The 24,754-nt window shown below is 40.7% G+C and overlaps 1 protein-coding gene across 1 annotated transcript; it reads left to right on the top strand.

The window, feature by feature from the left end:
- Positions 1-438: 438 nt before the first annotated feature.
- On the top strand, positions 439-18,476 carry dnajc5ga (DnaJ (Hsp40) homolog, subfamily C, member 5 gamma a). Its single transcript, XM_079572843.1, has 6 exons — positions 439-587; positions 9,279-9,406; positions 9,473-9,686; positions 12,072-12,228; positions 12,460-12,665; positions 18,439-18,476. The coding sequence occupies exons 2-5, from the start codon at positions 9,288-9,290 to the stop codon at positions 12,660-12,662; spliced, it is 693 nt and encodes a 230-aa protein (XP_079428969.1). The 5' UTR covers positions 439-587; positions 9,279-9,287; the 3' UTR covers positions 12,663-12,665; positions 18,439-18,476.
- The last annotated feature ends 6,278 nt before the right edge of the window (positions 18,477-24,754 follow it).

The following is a 24,754-nucleotide window of genomic DNA, read 5'->3' as shown; positions in this document are numbered from 1 at the left end:
AGGATCTGTTTGTATGTCTTGGCTTTGAGGCGTTACTCTGGCCTATATGCTGTAAGCGCCAGGTGAGATCTTGTTAGATTTGGGTAAAGCCGAACTGGAGAAACTGCGCTCGGTTTATACACGAGGTTAAATCAAAAGGTTTTCCCATGGAGATGCCGGGGATTGAACCCGGGGCCTCATACATGCAAAGCATGCGCTCTACCACTGAGCTACATCCCCATACGTAACACGTCAAACTACCACGTTTTTAAATGCGCCTCCCGCGTGCGCGGCCTGTGACGGTTCTTTAAGTATTTTCAGTTTAATATTCAACATGGTGTAAATATAAAACACACGTTCTTGTCTAACGCGTGAGTTTTAAGTAATTTCGCGGTTTTTAAAGACTTCTTTAGCGAACGCCTCGAGCCGCAGTTTCCTGAAGGAGCGCCCCTCACTGCGCATGCGCGGGCAGACAGCGGGCCAACAGTTCATCTCTGGAGCTAACGGTGCCTTTATTACGCGTTTAACTGGAAATTAGACCATAAATCACATGCCTCTATGATCCAGCCGACACTACAGCGATACCCACAAGACTCAGTTTACACAGGGTAAGAGATTTCACCTTTAAAACGTATCTCTGCGCGGCTAGCTTATTGTGAGACCTGTCACATATCCTTCCGCCGGACTCCGTTCAGAAACCCGCCGTTTTAAGCGAAGTAGACCCATAGACGCGGCTGCGAAGAGCGCGTTTTTTTCACTTTACAATTTACAGATTTTGCGATTTCTATTGATTATTTCAACACTCTATTCAAGCCGAGTTCATGTTCAGACGTTGTTAAATGTGTAAAACGTAAATGAACGTACGTGGCTCAAGTATTTTTTGTTACGTTTGTAGAAACTTTCAGAAATGACATAACTGAACCGGTTTGAATCACTCCTGCACAGACTCCCATCAGCTCTTTTGCACCGTTAGCTTGATATAGCGTGGTATTTGAACAAAGATGAAGAGAAGCAACATGCTATTCATTACCATATTCATTAAAACAATCATCTAAGTGTGATCCCACTGTGACAGAGGCGGGATTCTCCTGCACATTTTGTGAAAAGACATTTGGCCGGCTGCAGGGGATGTTCCATCGTGCATTGCCGTTCATAAATACAACATTTTGCTGTAACAAGTGCTGCATGGTGCGTTTTCATTGACTGTGCGTAAAGGCAGAAAGTAATTGTCCATGTGTTCGGATTATCCAGGGATTAAAAGCAAGGACAAGCGCAGACGGACACGCAGCTTTCCCCCGACACGTTCTTTCTAATAACGCCTTCCAAAAAAAACACAAACAAATTCTACCGCCGGATTATGCGTGTTTTTAAAGCAGATTTGGACGTAATCATCTACAAATGTTTTCATAAAACAGGCTTAGGCGCGTGTGACATGGCCGGGCGATACAGCGGAGGACTAAGTACCTCGTTATGAAAAGCCCTGCGTGAACTTTAGACCTGGAAAGCTCCGCTACTAGAAAGAACCTGAGAAAGGATGTGGGAGCAGCAGTGAGGAGCAGTTTATCAGGAACATGTTTCTGAGAAGTGTCTCCTTCAGGGGAGCAAACTCTGCACCAAAACATGAGAATGCGGGTCTGAACCTCTTAACTCCCACCTGAACATGTCTTCTCCTGTTCTCCAAAAACAGAGGCAAAAAACGAGATGAAAATGAGGATGTAAACGCAACAAAATCCAGCAAAAAAGGACAAATAAACAGCAAAAAAAAAAAAAGACAAAAATACAGCAAAAAAATGACAAAAAACAGCAAAAAAACCCCATTAAAAAACAGCAATAAAAGACAAAAATACAGCAAAAACTGACCAAAAAAAACAGCAAAAAACACAAAAATCCAGCAGAAAAAAACACAAAAAAACAGCAAAAAAAATGACAAAAACAGAAGAAAAAAAAAAAAAACAGCAAAAAAAGACAAAAAAAACAGCAAAAAAAAGACAAAAAAAACAGCAAAAAAAGACAAAAAAACAGCAGAAAAAAAAAAAAAAAACAGAAAAAAAGGACAAAAAAACACCAAAAAAAATAAAAAAACAGCAAAAAAAGACAAAAAATCAGCAGAAAAAAGACACAAAAAAAACAGAAAAAAATGACAAAAAAACAGCAAAAAAATGACAAAAAATCAGCAAAAAATGACCCAAAAAAAAGCAAAAAAAGGCAAAAATCCAGCAGAAACAAACAGCAAAAAAATGACAAAAAAAACAGCAAAAAAATGACAAAAAAACAGCAAAAATATGACAAAAAAACAGCAAAAAAAGACAAAAATCCAGCAGAAAAAACAGCAAAAAAAGACTAAAAAACAGCAAAAAAATGACAAAAAAACAGCAAAAAAAAGACAAAAAATCAGCAAAAAATGACCCAAAAAACAGCAAAAAAAGACAAAAATCCAGCAAAAAATGACAAAAAAAACAGCAAAAAAATGACAAAAATCCAGCAAAAAATGACAAAAAAACAGCAAAAAAAATGACAAAAATCCAGAAAAAAAGTGACAAAAGAGCAGCAAAAAAGTAATAATAAAGTGACAAAAACACATAAGGGAAATAAAAAGTGACGACAATGGCAAAGAGGAGAGAATGGATTTGGTTTTGGCGGGTGGTAAGAGGTTAAGAAAACACATGTTAATAATAATCAGGGGAGGCGAGTCTGGGCCTGAGTCAGAGAGACCAGACCAGAGTCCGGTCCTCCTCATTCATGCTCACGGTGCCTTTACAGCCAAACTCAATTTCATGTTGTGCTTTTAATGAATTACTTTGATGTTTATCTTATGGGTTTATCAAATTTATTTCACGAAATGCGAAATTGAATAGAAACACAAACGTTTTCTTGAGCTTTATCTGTGGCCGGGTCGCAGAGGCTGCATTCTGGAGACCTCCCTCTCCACGCAGACCTGAAGGAGCAGTGACTCTACTCCGAGCTCCTCCCGGGTAACTGAGCTCCTCACCCCCAGACACCCTGTGAAGGAAACTCATTTCAGCCGCTTGTACCCGTGATCTCGTCCTCTCGACCAGAAGTGAGGGCGGGAACGTAGATGGACTCAGCTCCCTCTTCACCACGACAGACCGATACAGCGACCGCATCACTGCCGACGCCGATCCGTCTGTCCATCTCACGCTCCATCCGTCCCTCACTGAGAACAAGACCTCGAGATACTTGAACTCCTCCACTTGAGGCAAGGACTCCCCACAAAAAAACAAAACAATAAAGTTAATATAAAGGACTGGGTCCCGTTTAAAGAAGTTTAGGTGCTACTGGTATAAAAAATAAAGGTATCCAAAGCAGGTACCGGACTGAGCGATACTAAGTTACGTGTTTACCTTGATATTCCTTCCCGTAGTCCCTGTGGGGGTAATACAAGTGTTAATGGGATGATTGGAGGGTCTTTCATCTCCCCCTGGTGTCTCTGGCCAGAAAACCATGTTTGCAACTTTCCTGCTCCAGGTCAGAGTCACCAATACACACGAATGGAATCACGAAGAAGAAGCTAACAGGCTAACGGGCAAAGCTAACTGTGGGCTAGCGCCACTTAAACAGTATTTACAGCCAAGTTTGAGTGAAAAAAATGATCTCCATTGTGTAACTGGAGGAACAATATCCCTCTGTCCCTTTGTCTTTTCTGTCAGCGTAGGATTTACTCTCACGGACGATTAAAGCAGCACTAAGTAACGTGTTTACCTTAATAAATCCTTCCCGTAGTGCCTGTGGGGGTAATACAAGTGTTTATGGGATGATTGGGGGGTCTTTCATCTCCCCCTGGTGTCTCTGGACAGAAAACCATGTTTGCAACTTGACTGCCACCGGACCGGAGTTACCAATACACACTAATGGAATCACGAAGAAGAAGCTAACGGGCAAAGCTAACTGCGGGTTAACGTCACTTTAAACAGTATTTACAGCCAAGTTTGAGTGAAAAAAAATATTTCCATTGTATAATTGGATGAACAGTAACCCTCTCTCCCTTCGCCTTTCCTGTCAGCGTAGTATTTACTCTCATGGACGATTAATAAGTTAAAAAATCGTAACTTGCTACGACACCTGCAGTTGCGCTTATGGCCTCTAGGGGGAAGAGTTACTTAGTACTGCTTTAACAGAAATAGTCTTTTATGGAATACATTGTTAAAAACACACTTTCCACATTGATCCATCTTTTTTAGTTCATTATTTTTTATTATTTTCTCCCAATTTATTTCTCAATTTTTTTCAAACTTTTCCAGTTTTTTCCTCATATTTTCCTAATTTTTTTCCCCTTATCCCCTCTATTTCCCCCCTGAGTTTTTTCACATTTTTCAATTTTTTGTTTTTCATTATCTTCCCCATATTTCCCCCCATTTCTTGACATAGCAGATAAAGTCCAGATGTTTTGATAATACCTTATAGACGATTTATTTCCCACCTCTAGTTTACAATTTAACCAGAAGCAGAAATGATTTGCTTTTTAATGATTTCTTTCCTTCTTCTTCTTATTATTTATCGTCCTCGTTCACTCATTTTCTTCTTCAGATCTAAAATTACCCGCGAGCTCTAAATAATCTGTGTCTGCGCCGCACACACAGACGCCCATTGTTCTTTTGTCAAACTCGGATCACGTGAGAACTCGGACGACTTTAAATAGACTCGTGTTATTGTTGAGAAATACTCGGACACGTAAATGAGATTGATTTTAAACACATTCAGGAGCAAAAGCATCTGAGAGAAGAGGTTTTAGACGTATAAGGTTTTAAAGTGAGAATCTGAGGCCAGGACAGACATGTGAGGTCATGATTATTCTGGTCAAAATAATTCAATTAACGATATTATCACGATATTTGCCTGTGGTTTAACCCCTTAACTCCAACCTGAACCGAGCACATTTTCTTCAGTTTGGCTTTACCCCAGTCCAAAAGCTTCTGGAAAAAAGCTGTGAGAAAAGCAACAAAACTGAGACGAAAACAATGATGGAAATGTGACAAAAAAGTGACGAAAAATTGACGAAAAAATGACAAAAATGTGACTGAAATTTGATTAAAAAATGGACAAAAAAGTGCCAAGAAAATGACAAAAATATGATAAAAAATGGACAAAAAATGAACCAAAAAAATGACAAAAAATGGATTAAAAAAATAACGAAAAAATGACAAAAATGTGATAATAAATTGACAAAAAATTACAAAAATATGACAAAAAATTGATAAAAAATGGACGAAAAAATGACAAAAATGTGATAAAAAATGGACAAAAAATGAACAAAAAAAATGACAAAAAATTGATGAAAAAATTACAAAAATATGACAGAAATTTGATTAAAAAATTGACACATTTTTTTACAAAAGTGACAAAAAAATGACAAAAAATTGATTAAAAAAATGACGAAAAAATGGCAAAAATGTGACAAAAAATGACAAAAAGATGACAGAAGTTGCCAAAAAAAAAATTGATGGAAAAAAAATCTGATGACGTGAGGAAAAGATCCTCTCGGTTCAGGCGGGAGTTAAGAGGTTAAGAAATCACTGAAACTGCAGATATTATGGAGATTGGGCAATTATTAAATATTCCTCTTCATTAAATATTCCTCTTCATTAAATATTCCTCTTCATTAAATATTCCTCTTAAGTGTCATATTGAGTGAGACACAAGTATTTAAAGGCACACTGTGTAACATTTTGGACTATACTGTGTTCATCAATGCAAAACAACAACCGCAACAACTGCCATTGCTGTAGTACCTCCATATAGCCGCTAGTCCCCCATTGGAACGCATTAGACACGTTTATTTCAGGATTTCTGACATAGGGCCTCCTTTCCTCGTTATCCAGAGTGTTGCTGATTTCTGGAGATATTTTTTTTTGTAATTCATGCAGTTCTTATATTTGAAGAGTTTCGTGGCGCTAGGCTAAAGCAAGGCTAGTGCATGTCTATGGTATCAGCTAGCCTGCATTAAAAACAGTGTGACCCGCTCCACAGAGCACCTGAGGCAAATCACTTATAACACCAGACTAACCATATACATGTCTGTGTCCATAGAATCATAAATATTTTGCGTTTAAAGTAACTTATATTTAAGCATCAGCTTCGTGGTTGTATAAGCTACGCGGCGGCGGAGTGATCTGCTAGAAAATAGATGATTCTATGTTAAGTGGTTAAGTGTTTTCATTAAGTATTAATAAGCATTAGTAATCGTTTAGGGTAAGGTTTAGGGTTGGCTATGATTAAGCATAATTTATGGCCTATTAGTATGTTAACATTAATGCTTATTAATGTTAACACTTATTAATGTTAATACTTAATGAGCACCCTTTAATATAAAGCCGGACGATCCCTTAGAGGTCGACCGATGTGGGTTTTTCTGAGGCCGATGTCGTGTCATTTAAATGTCTGGTCTTTAATCCTGTGTATGAAGCTTCTGAATGTGTCAGTGTTGAACTGTGCCAGCAGGGGGCGCTGTATGAGCGGCATCGGGCTGATTTATTACAGGCATTTATGTTTAGTCGGTTCATCAGAGGGAGCTCGTTGGAAAGAGAAAAATCAGCAGATTTCAAAACAAAAAATGTCAGGTCTCATATACATATACATATACAACAGGTGCAACATAAAACATATACAACAGGTGCAACATAAAACATATACAACAGGTGCAACATAAAACATATACAACAGGTGAACACACTTGAGACCAGTTTTCACCTCAGTATTTCTGAAATGCTTTTTTATAAAGGGGGTGTGGCTCCTGACCACTCCGCTGTAATGGATGAACTCAGCACAATGGTAATCTGCTAACGGCGCTAACAATGCTAACAATGCTAACCTCCTTCATCTCTGAGGCTAATCCCACGTGCCTGGAGCGACGCGGGTCTGAGTCGACACATTTGCTGCGGCGGCGACAGAAGCGTCGAGCCGTGATTGATGTGACCGGTGCTGCTGACCACACGAGTCTGTGTTGATACGACGAGTGTCACGGGGACTTTATCGAGCCACGAGGGGGAGGAGGGGGAGGAGGGTGGGGAGGAGGGGGGGGGGGGAGGGTGGGGAGGAGGGGGGGACGACGACAATATCCTTTACAACAAAATATCCCCCAAAAAAACCTGCAAAATATCACTGCTCAATATAGAGACTAAATAAGGTTTTTATCTTAACCTCTTAACCCCCACCTGAACGAGCACATTTTCTCCTGCTTGGCTTTACCCAAATCTAAAAGCTTCTGGAAAAAAGTGTCTAAGTCTAAGTGTCTCTAGTGACAAAAACAAAGATGATTAAAAAATGATGAAAAAGTAAGAAAAGAGCAACAAAATGTGCCGGAAAAGCAACAATGACACAATAAAAAACATGAGGAAAATGTGACGAAAACACGACAAAAAGTGGCAAAAAAGGAAGGAAAAAACAGTGAAGAAAGTGGCAAGAAACTACAATAAAACCTCAGAAAACAAGACAAAAAAACTACTAAAACAAGGCAAAAAATCCTACGGAAAAAAGACCAAAAAAAACACGAAAACAAGATTTAAAAAAAACTACGAAAAAAGACCCCAAAAAACTACGAAAACAAGACAAAAAAACTACAAAAAACAAGACAAAAAATCCTACGAAAAAAGACCAAAAAAACCTAAGAAAACAAGACAAAAAAAATAAGAAAACAACACAAAAAAGTGTTAATTTTGTCGACTAAAATATTTAGTCTTAATTTGAATCAAAGTGACGTTTTTGTGACTAAAATTGGACTAAAACTAAATGAAAAGGTTTTCATGAGACTAAAGCCGTGACTAAAACGTCCAGATATTTTTCGTCGACTAAAATAAGACATGCATAACTTATAACAACTCATAACAACGCCACCCAAGAAGTGACTTCCTGTTTCGTTCCAGCTCACCAAAATAAAAGCACAGCTCGTCTCATTGATTAGTTCAGCAGGTACTTTAAACATTACTAGAATATAATTAAATACACTCATTTTAAGTGTGTTGTCTGTTAATAGTCAGGCAGAAAGAAAGGGGAACTAATAAACTGCTCAGCCTGTGAATAAGACGGTGCTTTTATTTTGGTGAGCTGGAGCAAAACAGGAAGTCACTTCTTGGGCGGCGTTGTTATGAAGTTATGAGTCAATTACATTTAATTTATCATTCATCAGAAGTGGTAGTTTTCATTGTTTGTACATGAAATATTTATAATTTTAGTTTAACTTGGAATAGATACAGACGGCATCTCGTCATAGAAGGGGGCGTGGCTTCGCCGAGGGGGAAAAAAGACACAATTTTCCCTTTTTAGCCATTTTCTGGTGGAATATGAACTTATTTATCACATAAATAGTCAAGTGTAAATCGGCCCTTATGGATATTTTCTCACAGCAGATTGTTCAGTAGAAGCGAAAAAACGGCAGTTGTAGCTAACGCTAGCTAACTGTTAGCATTAGCCCGATGCTAACATGTAGCATCATGTTAGCATTCTCCGTTATTTACTGTATGTATTTATGGGCTGTGGAACCACTTTGCTCCTCCCCATGTCTTTATTTAGTAGAAACTATATTCATAATTCAGCGTTTGTTAAACCCTTAACTCCCGCCTGAACGAGCACATTTTCTCCTGTTTGGCTTTACCCCAATCCAAAAGCTTCTGGAAAAAGGTGTGAAAATAGCGACAGAACTAAGACGAAAACAATGATGAAGATGTGACAAAAAAGTGAGAAAACTTAGACAAAAAATGTACAAAATAAATGACAAAAAATGACAAAAAAATGCCGAAAAAATGATAAAAAAGTGACAAAAAACTGGAAAAAAATATGAAAAATTACAAAAAAAGTGACAAAAAAATGACAAAAAAAATGATGAAAAAGTGACAAAAAATTGACAAAAAATTGACAAAAAATGACGACAATTTACAAAAAATTAACGACAAAATTATGAAAAAGTGGCAAAAATGTCACAAAAAATGACCCAAAAAAAATGACAAAAAATTGACGAAAAAATGATGAACATGTGACAAAAAAATTACAAAAAATAGTTGAAAAACCCACCCACCAAAAAAATGATGGGAAAAAAATCTGATGACGTGACGAAAAAGATCCATTTATATGAGTTTTGTAGATCTTAGCTTTCAAATGAGGCGTTACACTGGCATACAGGATTTGGGTAAAGCTGACCTGGAGAAAATGCTCTCGGTTCAGGCGGGAGTTAAGAGGTTAAAGTAGTTTTTGAATAATTAGAGAAAGTTTAGATTTTTCTCCAAATTGTTTTCCCCCTGAACTGTTTTCAAACATGACCATATATGGGCGTCTGTGTTGTGTTTCCTCAGAGGTGAGCCATGGCGGACCCGAGCCAGGCGCGTCCCCAGAGGAAGATGTCCACGGCGGGGGAGAGCGTGTACCGGGTGCTAGGCCTGGAGAAGGGCGCCACCCCGGAGGACATCAAGAAGGCCTACAGGTGCAAAACCAGGACCGGAACCAGGACCGAGACCGGGACCGGGCTAAAACCTCTGTCTCTCCTCAGGAAACTGGCCCTGAAGTACCACCCGGACAAGAACCCGGAGAACCCCGAGGCCGCGGAGAAGTTCAAGGAGATCAACAACGCCAACTCCATCCTGAACGACGAGAACAAGCGGCGGGTCTACGACGAGTACGGCTCCATGGGGCTCTACGTGTCCGAGCAGTTCGGCGAGGAGAGCGTCAAGTATTACTTCCTCATGAGCAAGTGGTGGTTCAAGGTGAGGACCCGGAGCAGCATCAGGCTGTGGCGGGAGGAAGCAAGATGGCGTCCACCAGATAACGTCCAAATGGCTGCTAGGAAGATGTGCAAATGTACAATATCGAGTTTATCGCTAATGTCAAAGCATGTGGGGGGAAAGTGGGAGAAATGAGCGGGAACATAGAGAAGAAATAGGGAAAAAGTGAACAAAAAAATGGCGGGAAAGTGAGGGTAAAAATTGGGAGGGAAATGTAGAAAAAAATGCAAAATGTCAGGGTAAAATTTAGAAAGAAACTGAAAAAAATGGGGCAAAATAGGGGAAGATTATTGGGGGAAAAATAGGGGAAAAGGTGATAAAAAAAAATTGGGGGAAAAATTAGAAACAAAATGGGGGGGAAATTTAGAAAGAAACTGAAAACATTGGAAAAAAGTGGGGGGAGGGGGGATATGAAAAAAAATAAAAATAAAAAATAAGCGAAAAGTGAAGGGAAAATTTAGTAAAAAACTGTTGTTTTTTTTTGAAAAACTAGGGGGGGAAATTAGAAACAAAATGGGGAAGAATTGAGAGAAAGTGAGGGAAAAAATAGGGAAAAATTAGAAACAAAATGGGGGGGAAATTTAGAAAGAAACTGAAGACATTGGGAAAAGTGAGGGAAAAAAGTGGGGGAGGGGGGATTTGAAAAAATAGAAAAAATAAATGAAAAGTGAAGGGAAAATTTAGAAAGACACTGAAAAAATGTGGAAAAACTAGGGGGGAAAATTAGAAACAAAATGGGTAAAAATTGGGAAAAGGTAAGAAAAATGTTTGGAAAAAATTAGAAACAAAATGGGGGGGAAATTTAGAAAGAAACCGAAAACATTGGGCGAAAAGTGAGGGAAAAAAGTGGGGGGAGGGGGATATGAAAAAAAATAAAAAATTAAAAAAATAAGCGAAAAGTGAAGGGAAAATTTAGTAAAAAACTGAAGAAAATTTTTTGAAAAACTAGGGGGAAAAATTAGAAACAAAATGGGGGGGAAATTTAGAAAGAAACTGAAGACATTGGGAAAACTGAGGGAAAAAAGTGGGGGAGGGGGATTTGAAAAAATAAGTGAAAAGTGAAGGGAAAATTTTGAAAGAAACTGAAAAAATGTAGAAAAACTAGGGGGAAAAGTTAGAAACAAAATGGAGAAGAATTGAGAGAAAGTGAGGGGAAAAAAATAGGGAACAATTTAGAAAAAAACTGAAATAATTGGGAAAAAGATTTTGAAAAATGGGGAAAAGTGAAAAAGACGTGCTGCTCTCTCTCCTCAGAGCCTGGTGGTCTGCTGCTCTCTCTCCTCCTGCTCTCAGTCGTCCAGGCCTTGTTATAATGACCTGTCTCTCTCTCTCAGAGCCTGGTGGTCTGCTGCTCTCTCTCCTCCTGCTCTCAGTCGTCCAGGCCTTGTTATAATGACCTGTTTCTCTCTCTCTCTCAGAGCCTGGTGGTCTGCTGCACTCTCTCCTCAGAGCCTGGTGGTCTGCTGCTCTCTCTCCTCAGAGCCTGGTGGTCTGCTGCTCTCTCTCCTCCTGCTCTCAGTCGTCCAGGCCTTGTTATAATGACCTGTCTCTCTCTCTCCTCAGAGCCTGGTGGTCTGCTGCACTCTCTCCTCAGAGCCTGGTGGTCTGCTGCTCTCTCTCCTCCTGCTCTCAGTCGTCCAGGCCTTGTTATAATGACCTGTCTCTCTCTCTCCTCAGAGCCTGGTGGTCTGCTGCTCTCTCTCCTCAGAGCCTGGTGGTCTGCTGCTCTCTCTCCTCCTGCTCTCAGTCGTCCAGGCCTTGTTATAATGACCTGTCTCTCTCTCTCCTCAGAGCCTGGTGGTCTGCTGCACTCTCTCCTCCTGCTCTCAGTCGTCCAGGCCTTGTGATAATGACCTGTCTCTCTCTCTCAGAGCCTGGTGGTCTGCTGCTCTCTCTCCTCCTGCTCTCAGTCGTCCAGGCCTTGTTATAATGACCTGTCTCTCTCTCTCCTCAGAGCCTGGTGGTCTGCTGCACTCTCTCCTCCTGCTCTCAGTCGTCCAGGCCTTGTTATAATGACCTGTCTCTCTCTCTCCTCAGAGCCTGGTGGTCTGCTGCTCTCTCTCCTCCTGCTCTCAGTCGTCCAGGCCTTGTTATAATGACCTGTCTCTCTCTCTCTCTCAGAGCCTGGTGGTCTGCTGCTCTCTCTCCTCCTGCTCTCAGTCGTCCAGGCCTTGTTATAATGACCTGTCTCTCTCTCCTCAGAGCCTGGTGGTCTGCTGCACTCTCTCCTCCTGCTCTCAGTCGTCCAGGCCTTGCTATAATGACCTGTCTCTCTCTCTCTGAGAGCCTGGTGGTCTGCTGCTCTCTCTCCTCCTGCTCTCAGTCGTCCAGGCCTTGTTATAATGACCTGTCTCTCTCTCTCCTCAGAGCCTGGTGGTCTGCTGCACTCTCTTCTCCTGCTGCTGCTGTTGCTGCTGCTGCTGTTTCTGCTGCGGGAAGTGCAAACCCCCGGAGGACGAGGAGAGTTACCAGTACGTGGACCCCGAGGACCTGGAGGCGCAGATCAAGGCGGACCAGGACGGAGGTGAGTTCACAAACCCGTCCCAATGAAGGTTTTGACACAGCAGATCGTCAGCAGACTCACAGGAACAGGCCACCGTGTTTCTGAGACAGCATTTAGCCTCTCCCAGTAAAGGTGTAGCTCCAAACTGGGTGAAGGAAAACCGTGATCGTCCCTCAGTCACTTTGTTGTTCTCTTTCTTCTGTCGCTGTAAATGATGAAAAGGTTTGGTGTGTGAACTCTTGCTCCAAACAGGACCCACGATAATAATAATCCAGCCGGCGTCTAAAGCGGGCAGTCCTCAGAGCCCGGTATCGGAGCAGCCCGTCCCTCTCCCCGACCCCCACAGCGAAACGACGCCCCCTGCCGGAGAGGCGCGGCCCTGCACCTCCCCCACCTCCCCCCCTGCTCCAGGACCGACCCCCTCCACAGACACGCCGGAGACGAACAAACAGTGACTCGTAAGCACCGCCCGGTCCCGTCACTCCTGTCCTGCTCCACGTGGGGGCGCTGTCCTGTCGTCCGGGTTCCTACACAGATATTCAAATCATTCTCAGTAGCTTTTAATTCACCTCTTAACTCCCGCCTGAACCGAGAGGATCTTTTTCCTCACGTCATCAGATTATTTTTTTCATCATTTTTTTGTCAATTTTTTTTAATTATTTTGTCATTTTTTTGTCACATTTTTGTCATTTTTTCATCAATTTTTTATCAAATTTTTCACATTTTTTTGTCACATTTTATCACATTTTTGTCATTTTTTGTTGTCATTTTTGTAATTGTTTTGTAAAGTTTTTATCACATTTTTGTCTTTTTTTTTGTCATTTTTTGGTCACATTTTTGTCATTTTTTGGTCAATTTTTTATCATTTTTTTTGTCCGATTTTTGTCACTTTTTTCGTCATTTTTTATCAAATTTTTGTCGTTTTTTGTCACATTTTTGTCATTTTTTGTCATTTTTTCATCCATTTTTCATCCTTTTTTGTCATATTTTTGTCACATTTTTGTCACATTTTTGTCATTTTTTCATCAATTTTTTATCACATTTTTCACATTTTTTGTCACATTTTATCACATTTTTGTCATTTTTTTTGTCATTTTTTGTCACATTTTTGTCATTTTTTCCATCCATTTTTTATCAATTTTTTGTCATTTATTTGTCATTTTTTGTCACTTTTTTTGTCAATTTTTTATCACATTTTTGTCATTTTTTGTCAATTTCTTTTTGACATTTTTGTGACATTTTTGCCACTTTTTCATCAATTTTTCGTCACTTTTTTGTCAATGTTTCGTCACTTTTTTGTCACATTTCCATCATTGTTTTCGGCTCAGTTTTGTTGCTATTTTCACACCTTTTTTCCAGAAGCTTTTGGATTGGGGTAAAGCCAAACTGCAGAAAATGTGCTCGGTTCAGGTGTGAGTTAAGGGGTTAAAGTAAAAACTGACCCTGATCGAGCTTTTCAATTCCCTCTATTGGAGATTTAAGCCGAGACGCTGCAGGTGAAAACATACTTTTATCATAGGGGCAATGCTGAGGTTTTTAGTCCGTTTTCTCCCTTAATGACATCGTTTTATTGTCAGAGTGAATAAAGGCCTAAGTTTGGTGAATGAAAATGGTGAACAGCTTGAGGAGCAGCGGGAGCAGAGCAGGAGGAAGTGACGAGGGGGGGGGAGGAATCTGAAGGGAACTGGGCCTGACACAATAAAGGGCACGGGGGGGGCGCTAATTTACGTGGGTTTAACGAGCAAAAAAAACGAGCTAAACCTGGTTCTATCTATTATTTAGATTTCGTCTCGGAAAATATAGGCATTTTTTCTTCATAAAATGACAGAAAACTTGCAATACATTTTTATATCAGTAATCTACAGCAAAGGCCATACCGAGCGTCACACCTGCTCTGACTCAGGTCCTGACCAGGCCAGGTCCACACGTGCTGAGGAGCCACACTTAGCCCTGGTGTGGAAACCCAAGTCAGCCAGAACCAGCTCTGAACCAGCAGCTTGGTGGAAAAGCCCTGAGAGCCACACCAGCTCCAGCCCGGAGAATCTAATGCAAGAGAGGGGTCGACATTGCTGCTGCAAGTACCTCCGTATAGCAGCGGCTGGTGATGTGAAAACCAGGGGGGGCTGTTGCCTCTACCTACCTTCAATTATATAACTTAATATATAATTTAAAAAAGAAAGTTATCTTTGGGGCATGTAGTATTATTATTTTATGTAGAATATATTTGAAACTTATTTAGTTTTATTCAACTAAAAAATAAAGAAGCATTTATGCTTATGGAGAATCTTTTTTTCTGACTAAATGAAATAAAAGTGTAACAATAGTCACTATAAATGTTTTTGTGCACCACTGATTTGTGGTTTGTACCAACAGAACCAGAACAAAGGCAGGAGGTGTTTCCTCTTTGATTTCATGTACAGTATTAGATCCAGATCTGCTGTGGTTTCATTATGAGCCTCAGAGCCACAGGTTTAAACCCGTATAAACCGTCAGACAAATGATCCGCTCAGAAATAATGTGCAGCTCACGTACAGACGAGAGTCCTCCTCCTCCTGTAGCACCTGGAGCTCCTCCTCCTGTAGCACCAGGAGCTCCTCCTGTAGCACCTGGAGCTCCTCCTGTATTACCTGGAGCTCCTCCTCCTGTAGCACCTGGAGCTCCTCCTGTAGCACCTGGAGCTCCACCTCTGTTTCCCTCAGTGAATGAATGACGTTCTCCTCTCCTGTCGTAGCTCCTCCTCACGGTCCTGAATCTTCTCTCCATCAAATGTCCACGTCCTGGGACAGAACTGTCCAAGTCAGAGAGTGTTGTCCCAAAGTGTGAGATAAACAAGCAGCAGCTAAAGCAGACGAGCTAGTTAGCATCGTCATGCTACCTCCAGGAAAGTCCGTTTAGACGTGACTTCTGACGGAAGAAAGTTGTCCCAAGTCCATTAGTTTGACTAAATCCTTTCACCTCCTCTCAGGAAACAAAACGCTGAGGCCAAGCGCCCATCGGAGATTTATTATTGCGCGTCTCTGATTGGTTGAATTAATGATATTTGGTGATGTTTTTATACCACAGTAGAGCGCCATTGGTTAGATCGCGTGGGCGCTGTTCCTGCCGCCCCGAGCACAAAACTACACATTTACAGTATGATGCTGTTACAGCACAAGGTGAACCAGGCAGACAAAATGACACCTCCTTCACCTCCGACCCCCCTCCCTCAGTGTAAAAAACACCTGTAGAGAAGACAGTCATGATTTTGCTTAACTTAAAACGTTTTATTTTTTTTATTTGCAAAATTGATAGGAGGGTCGGCGCCACTTGTGGACAGCCCTCAATATTGACACACAGGTCATAGGATTTAATATTTCACAACATCATACGGCTGTTCTAAACGGGGATTTTGCTGATATTAGCATTTAGCATTTAGCCGCTGTTTTGTCCATATTTTCCTCATAGCGGCTCTAAAAACCTTTAATGACAATCTGTACAGCGTGCAGAAATGTAGAAATCTTGCACTAATGAGGGCCGGACTGTTAGCATTGGAGCTGCGCGGCTATGACCGAACTACACGTCACGCAAGGGCGGAGTCTACAGTGAAGATCCTGCCCTTATGCCCTTTTTAGGAACAGGCTTCGTCAGAGCTGGGGAGGAGGAGCCTGTAAACCTGCCATGACTTCCCCCTCGAGCGTGGTCATTATGGGGAGGAGTGAGGAGGAGTTGTTTTATACAGTCTATGGTCGAGGCTTACCGGGGGGGCAATGAAAGGTCAACACGTTCACTAGGCATTCGAGCGTCTCCCAGGGACCCCATGCTAAAAGTTTACAATAAACATCACAATCAGTCTGACAGAAACAGAATAAAGACAGAGACATGTCAGCAGAAAGTGGCCTTTATTAAAAACCTTATCAAATCATTACACGGAAAATGACGAAAGAACTAAATCTACTTAGTCCAAACTCTGGGACTAACTCAGAATCATCTATGTCCCGAAATGAGAGTCTAATGACACTAACTCACCAGAAAAATGCCCTTGTTCTGGCATGACATGACATTTTATACTATTCCAAAGTACATATCATTACATTACTCATGTTTACAGTTTGTTTATTCATTGGTTGCAGTTGGGCTGTGTTAGCTTTGCCAACCATATTTAGTAAAAAAAATAAAGACATCACAATCTGGACACATGTCGAGACACGTTTAACCTCTGAACTCCCAACTGAACGGATCCCATTTTCTCCAGTTTGGCTTTACCCTAATCAAAAAGGTTCTTGGGCAAAAAGCACCAAAACAGCCACAAAAAATGAAAACAAGAATGTGATAAAAATTCAACAAAAATTCAACAAAAATGCGACAAAAATTACACAAAAATGTGACAAAAATTCAACAAAAATGTGACAAAAATTCCACAAAAATGTGACAAAAATTCCACAAAAATGTGACAAAACTTCAACAAAAATGTGACAAAAATTCAACAAAAATGTGACAAAAACTCAACAAAAAATGACAAAAATGTGACAAAAATTCAACGAAAATGTGACAAAGACTCAAACAAAAATTCCACAAAAACTCAACAAAAAATGACAAAAATTCAACAAAAATGTCACAAAAATTCAACAAAAAAGAAAGAAAAAAAAACATAAAAAAGGTGACACAACACAGCAACAACGCGAGGAAAAAGATCAGTTTTGTGGGTCTTAGCTTTCAAATGAGGTGTTACACAGGCCTAAATAATAACCAAAGAGGACAGAATGCATTTGGTTTAGGCGGGTGGTAAGAGGTTAACAGAAGATGACCTTCGGCACACATTATTCCTTTTATGGGTCAGTCTCATTAACATTATACAGCACAGATTCCCAACAGTTTCTAATTGATGAAAACAGAAGAGGGCGAGTGGGAAAGGTAGACCGGAGCTCTTCAAAGACTGGGCTGAGCTTTACATGGAATGAATTACCTGAGACTGGCTTGTAGAAGCTTGTGCAAAGTAGCAAAAGCAGTCAAAAAAGCAACATAAAGTCCAAGGCACTCGAATCATGTAGCAAAAATTAAAAGTCCTTTATTAACCCCTTAACTCCCACCTGAACCGAGCACATTTTCTCCAGTTTGGCTTTACCCCAGTCCAAAAGCTTCTGGCAAAAAAGCTGTGAAAATGGCAACAAATCTGAGACGAAAACAATGATGGAAATGTGACAAAAAAGTGAGAAAACATTGACAAAAAAGTGACGAAAAATTGATGAAAAAGTGGCAAAAATGTCAAAAAGAAATTGACAAAAAATGACAAAAATGTGACGAAAAAATGACAAAAATTTGATAAAAAAATGACAAAAATGTGACAAAAAAAAGCGATGAAAAATTTATGAAAAATTGGCAAAAATATCACAAGAAATTGACAAAAATGTGATAAAAAATTTACGAAAAAATGACAAAAATGTGACAGAAAAATGACAAAAATGTGACAAAAAAGTGAGAAAACATTGACAAAAAAGTGATGAAAAATTCATGAAAAATTGGCAAAAATATCACAAAAAATGGACAAAAATATGACAAAAAATGTGACAGAAAAATGACCAAAATGTGATAAAATGTGACAACAAAATGACAAAAAAGTTACAAAAATGAGTTGAATACCCAACAAAAAAAGATAGAAAAAAAATGTATGACGTGAGGAAAAAGATCCTCTCGGTTTCAGGCGGGAGTTAAGAGGTTAACAGATGGACCAGCCTACACGTCTCGACCGCACAGATCGTCGTCACGGCATGTAAAATGGATCACAGATGTGGAGATTTTTAACAGAGAGATCATGTGACCAAAAATGTCACGTGATCAAGAACCAAAATGATCAAGGCCAGGACTAACACGAGAGACCCAGAGGAGAAACATGATCTTTCCCCCGGTTCACCTGCAGCGTCTCGCCTCAAACGTCTCTTTCCTCATCCAAATCTCATCATAGAAACCTTAAATCTCACCTCATCCTGAATCCTCCACAGCACAGTGATCAGGCTGGTTTCAGAATATGAAATACTGATGTAGGAACCCTCCACCGTCACGTCACCGCTCTGCTCGCTCAGCGTCACCTCCGTCTCAGCTCCGTGTCTTTGTCCGTCGTCATTTTTCCCTGTGCTTTCGTTGCATAACATGAAGCCACCGATCCGGATCGCTCCATCCTCCTGCAGCCATTTTGTTCTGTGTTCCCTTTCTCCGTGCTTTTATAAATCTGTAAACATATTCTGATTTCTCTTCCAGGAAAGTGACTTCAAATGAGCCTCAAACTTCTCGTAAAGGTAACGCTCTTGCCTCTTTCCAAGCAGCCTTTACTGGACAATCATAACGTTGATTCATTTTCCAGCCTTTGGAGTTCGCCTCGTGCAGCAGCCGCCAGTCCTGGTCCACCTGCTCCAACCAGACGCCCTCTTCACCGCATCGTAAACCCCAGGAACGAGCGCTTCATCTCAGTCCGAGAAGACGAGAAGAGCCTCTGTCCGTGTCTCCACCTCCAGGCTCCTTTCAAACCACAACGTACCCCCAGAAACGGCTTCTCACGTCGGTCACAGCAGTGGAGGCGTGTCCCGGTTCAGTGCTTCACTTTCACCCAACACCAAACCAGATGTTTACCCAGACACAGCTTCAGTTCCTGGTTTCAGGCGAGACGCTGCAGGGGAAACATTGATTTTTCAGTTTTCTTTGCTAGTTTTCTCTCTTAGCATCTTAGTTTTAGTGTTTGAGGAAAAAACAGACCAAACTAGGGCTGGGAAAAAAACGATCACACTGTTAGAGTCCAGCTAATCCACCGCTGCTCCTCAAAACAAACCCACATGGTCCAAAAACGATGGATAGTTTTGGTAAACTCTGAGTCCTGGTCTCTGAAGCTCCTCACGTGTTTCCCCTTCAGACGAGTTACAGTAAAATCCCCAGGTCCTCTTCTCCTCTTGGTGCCGCATGTGCCGTCCTGTGCTTCCTGTTTGTTTGAGTGTTTCCCTGGGATTGACCTGACAGGCGCCATATCGATCTTTATTAAAATCACGATTAGATTAAAATTCGATTCATTGCCCAGCCCTCGACCAAACTCTCCCTTTACGCTGTTTATTTTAGGACGTCTTGTCGCCGGCGAGCTGGAGATTTATCCAGGAAATCACCCGTCTCTCCCACGCTTATTCATTCAAAAATACTGACCGGTTTGGTATCCACGTGTAGCAGGAAAGGCTGTGACCGAGATGTGGGAGACGGCAGCGGCTAAAGACAAAGGGACTAAACTTAAGGGCTGTTTTCATTCCACTCTTTAACAACATCTGCAGGCTTGGACTCAACTATATTTTGAAGGTTTTTTCCTGAGGGATTTTTTTCCACATCAGGTTTTCCGCAATTGTGCCAAAATTAAACTGGCATCAAGTCTAAATGAAAAGAGCTCCACAGTCCCGCCTCTTCTCCGGTCCGGAAGTAAAACCCCCCTTGCTTTGAGACCGTATTGATTTGGAATAAAGTCTTTAACTCCGTAACTCCGTCAGCTCGGGCTGAATCCAGCTCTGTGGTTCTAAAGCGACCGCAGAGTCAGATGCAGGTGAAAAAAGCACGTCTGAGATCCATCTAGTTTAACTGCGAGCCTTCGTTCTAGAACTACATTACCCAGGATGCTCGGGAGTCCCATGATCTACTACGAGGCTTTTGATTGGTGGAGCTTCACATTCCCACACGTGTTTATTTATTGTAAGACAACATATTATAAACAATGTATTCAAACATAATGCAGGCAGAGAGTTGACGTTTTATCCAGATCTAACACTGAGAGTAAGAAAAACGTCAAAAAAATGTTCCCAACGATAAACGAACCACCGATCATTTTTATTCCCATTAGCCTGATTCAGATTGTTTAATAGTGAAATAATATAGAACTTTTGTCTGCAAAGTAAAAGAAACTCACCGTGTTTGCTGAAAACCTGGTTGCCTCGACCAGCGGGCGCGATGTTGCAATGGTTCTTGGGATACGGAGTTTCTATAGTCAGGAAGTGAATGATGTCACAGCCTTGTACCTTTGCCTTTTCTTCAACATGTCGTCTTCTTTTTGGATTGAAATGAAACATTTTATGGTCACGAATTGCTACAGAGCTGATTAGCTTTTGCAGTGACGTTAAACTCTTAATATTTGAGTTTTTGGAAAATCGACGGTCGTGTAGACGGGGATTTTTTGCTTCCGGAGCAACAAGACCACAAGGGGCGGGACTGTGGAGCTCTATAGATACAGACGGGATAGCGTCATAGAAGGGGGCGTAGCTTCGCAGGGGGGGGAAATAGAATCTTCTGGGAAACACAGTTTTACACTTTTTAACCATCTTCTCTTGAAATATTAACTTATTTATCACAAACAAAGTCAAGTCTAAATCGGGCCCATACGGATATTTATTCACAGCAGATTGTTCAGTAGAAGTGAAAAAACGGCAGTTGTAGCTAGCATTAGCTAGCCGCTACCATCATGTTAGCATTCTGTTTTTTAGTGTATTTATGGGCTGTTGAACCACTTTGCTCCTCTCCATGTCTTTGTATCTTTATTTTGTAGAAAACTATATTCATAATTCTGCATTTTTGAAAAATTAGAGAAAGTTTAGATTTTTCTCGATTGTTTTCCCCCTTAACTGTTTTCAAACATGACCATATATGGGCAATTCCAGAGATGCCGTCTGTATCTATTGGCATATTGAGTTTTAATGTAAAAGTTCATTGATAATTCCCAAATTATGGTGAAGTATTTGTCAAAAAGTTGCCCAGTTTCCTCTCGCACTTTGTGGCATTAAAATGTAATATGTGGGCATTAAAAAGCACAGAATTGAACTCGCTCCTGCCGGTATAAACAGCTTATTCACAAACTAAACACAATCCAGAATCTCCTCTTTGTTACTAATCTACATTTAACTTCATCCATTAGATTTCGCCGCCATCTTTAATGCATAAAACGTCTCCTTTTTATACGAAACATGAAATGGCGGAAAACTTGCAATACATTTTCTTCTCCTCATATTTATATCAGTCATGTTCAGTAAAAGTTTTGAATCGATATCTCTAAATTCAGATGTTTTCACCTGCAGCGTCTCGCCCCCTCCAGAGCCCAGGTCTCAGCTCCACCTCCCCCCGAACCAGCCTCGATGTTCAGCCCGAGGAGACGAGAAAACAAGTCTTCTCTCGCCTTTTGGTTTCGGGACCTTTTTTTGATGCAGACAAAAAAAAACATGGAGCCACATTTGTATGGACGACTGTTACCTGCATGCGTTTTTATTCCACGTGCATGTCCCCGGGTCTTAAATGTGCAACGTAAAAACTAAACGTGGTCTCCCTAAACTGTGACAAAACTTTCAAAGCAACGTGTCAAATGGCGTCGAGATTCAGCAGCGCCGCCGCCGTCACTTCGAATCGTGACCTCGGCTGCTTCGAGTAAATGTCTTTGCAGAAGAAAGATGAAAGTTTAGGTCGATTCTTATTTTTTTTAATGTGGTTTTCTCTCAATTCTATCATTCATTTAGTGGCATCATCGTCTCTATCGTCTGCTCTCATTGGTCAGTCACGCTCAGAGGGAGGGACATGCAGCTTCAACCAATCACAGTGGAGCGTCAGCTGTTAGGAGCATATTAGCTTTAGCCGGCTGTTGAGCTAATGCTAAAGTCTAGTTTGTGACGCTAAAAATCCAGTTTGAAACAAGTCGAGACGCAGCAGGTGAAAAACACATGAAAACAAGAGACAAAACTGACCGGAAATGACTATAAAAATCATAATGGGCCGAATATAACAGAGAAAATGTTAAATAAATGAATAATAATGAGCTGTGATTTCACTGTAGCTTCATTAATAACACTTGTATTGCACTTTACAAGCCTCTGTCACAAGTTCCTCAAAGTGCTACATAGTCTTTATTCATTCACTCCACACTCTAAGCTGTTATTGAAGCCACAGCCGCCCTGGGGCAGACTGTCCATTTACCACGGGGCTGTAATGTGTAGTTCATATGAGCTCTTAGTACGTCAGTGCCCTCTGCTGGACACGTGTGGAACTCTTTCCTTTTTTTAAATGTAATGCCCCCTGGTGGCTTCATTCATAACTCCGCACAGGAATGGGCTGGAGCCATTCCCAGAGTCTGGGACATCGTGGACCCTTATTGATCTCTCGGGGGCCCCCAAACCATAGTAGTTCACGCCATTAAAGGAAGTTTTTTATAATTTTAATCATTTTTTTTGTCTAAAATGACATAAAAAGTAACATCTGGCGATGACAGTCGGCTAAATACTGGTTTAAACTGGTGCATTTGTCGATAAATGTATTTTTCTTTTCAAAATGAACTTTTTTCATTGTACTTGTTTTGCAGACAAGCTTTGGGGGCCCCCCTGTAGTGCCTCTGAGGCCCCCCTGTAGTGCCTCTGAGGCCCCCCTGTAGTGGCTCTGAGGTCCCCCTGTAGTGCCTCTGAGGCCCCCCTGTAGTGCCTCTGAGGGCCCCCAGGGGAACCACTGGGCTGGAGACTTACTTGTTTTTACATACTCTGGAATGTAAGCTCTACAGGGCCGGGTGTTTGACGCGCCGGCTTTAGGGACAGACTCCACTCTTTACAGGCTTAAACTTACAAATGCTTCTTCAGTGGGATTTTTCAATATCTAATTCCTGCCTGATTTATTGAGCTTTACAAGTGCATTCAGATGTTTTCATTTCTCCTATAGATATTCAAAAACTAAACAAAAACTCCCCTTTAAAAATATCTTTGTGAATGACAGATCTACAAAATAAACCCATAAATTAAACTTGGCTCGGTCCATTATTTAGATTTCGTTTTTGACAGTGTTAATTTTGTCGACTAAAATATTTAGTCTTAATTTTAGTCAAAGTGATATTTTTGCCGACCGAAATTTGACTAAAACTAAATTAAAAGTTTCTCATGAGACTAAAACTATGACTAAAATGTCCAGATATTTTATTCGACTAAAATAAGACTAAATAAAAATGAAAAGGAGAGACTAAAATCATCCAAACTTCTGTTGTCCGTCTGAAAGAGCCTCAGATCATTTAAATTCTCTGCCAAAGGATCAGCTCTGAGCTTTGATTATGTGGAAGCAGCTCCATGAAGTCGAGCACCACGATTACATATGATTATAATTAATATTATAAATGCAAAGTCGACTAAATTAGTCTTAATTTTAGTCGACTAAATTGACATGCAATTGTAGTCGACTAAAACTAGACTAAAATTGAAAAGTTTTTTTGGACCAAATCTTGACTAAAATTAAATTACATTTTAGTCAAAAGACTAAGACTAAAACTAAAATAAAATATGTTGTCAAAATGAACACTGGTTCTTGAAAATATTGGCCTTGATTTGATCTAAAACATACAATATGTTTATTTCCTCATAATTCCATGTTTCCTCTTTTCACCTGCAGCGTCTCGCCTCAAACACTGATATTCTGCTTTATATTTTTTTCTTTCTCTCGATCCGCTTTGGTGTCGCCAAATCGCCGAATTCCGAGCAACATTCGTTTTATTTGAGACTCAACTGTTCCTGCACCGCTTTGCTTCTGGAAGTAACAATCCCATTCATCTGCTCAATCTTTTCAAATCTTAAAGGAGCAGTTTTTACACACTGGGAGATGTTCTTACCTGAGCTTAGACGAGTTGATTCGCACCTGTCTGGTCTCGGGTCACTTCTAACTTCACCCCCAGAGACCAGACAGGAACACATCAACTCGTCTAAGCTCAGGTAAGAACATATCCCAGTGCGGCCTGTTCCTTTAAAGCGATAGTCTGATAGTCAAAATGTTATAAAATGTGCAAAAGGAACCACCTAAGTAAGTAATAATAAATATATAACCATTTTTGTAAAGTCCCTCCTTCCCGGATCTCAGCAACTAATCAGAGTGTCCTCCCGCGTTGACCAATGAGGCGAGGTTTTCCTGTGAACCAGCCTGTCCGGTCCAATCAGGAGGGAGGTGGGAGGAGCTTGAGCATTTACTTTTGAAAAATCCTGTTCCTGCTCTCCTCGTTTTGCAAAACTAAGACGGGCTTTCTGGTTAAAGAGGGATGAATCTGACTGTTTACTTTCCAATTTCACCCTCGCCTCACTTTGCAAACTTACAGACTATCACTTTAAAGTCCTTCCAAGGGTAATGGTTTTCTCATAACTCTTGCAATAACCGACTCCATGTTTCACCAGCTCGTCGTTTTTATTTGACGTAACATTTTGAACCATTAAAACCCCAGTGAGATCACGCGTGTGTTAAAGAGAGCGCTGTTTATTCTGATTGTAAATATCTCAAATGAAACGGACTGAAAGTAACAAGTGTTTGACATTGTACATATAATTTTGTATTATTTTTTAACGTGTCCTAGTCATGCCATACGTGTTTTAACCTCTTGACTCCCGCCTGAACGGATCCCATTTCATCCAGTTTGACTTTACCCCAATCAGAAAGCTTCTTGGGGGAAAAAAGCACCGAAACAGCCACAAAAATGAGAAGAAAACAAGGATGTAAACGCAACAAAAAAGTGACAAAAATGCAACAAAAATGTGGCAAAAATTCAACAAAAATGTGACAA

This window comes from Gobius niger (genome assembly GCF_951799975.1).
Source record: "Gobius niger genome assembly, chromosome: 15".
NCBI lineage: Eukaryota > Metazoa > Chordata > Actinopteri > Gobiiformes > Gobiidae > Gobius > Gobius niger.
This window is presented reverse-complemented; position numbering and strand designations above follow the sequence as displayed.

Bases quoted from the DNA above. Each gene is read 5' to 3' on its own strand.
- dnajc5ga (XM_079572843.1), top strand. From the start codon at position 9,288: ATGGCGGACCCGAGCCAGGCGCGTCCCCAGAGGAAGATGTCCACGGCG. The intron at 9,407-9,472 runs GTGCAAAACCAG...GTCTCTCCTCAG, and splicing joins GACATCAAGAAGGCCTACAG to GAAACTGGCCCTGAAGTACC. The intron at 12,229-12,459 runs GTGAGTTCACAA...TGCTCCAAACAG, and splicing joins CAAGGCGGACCAGGACGGAG to GACCCACGATAATAATAATC.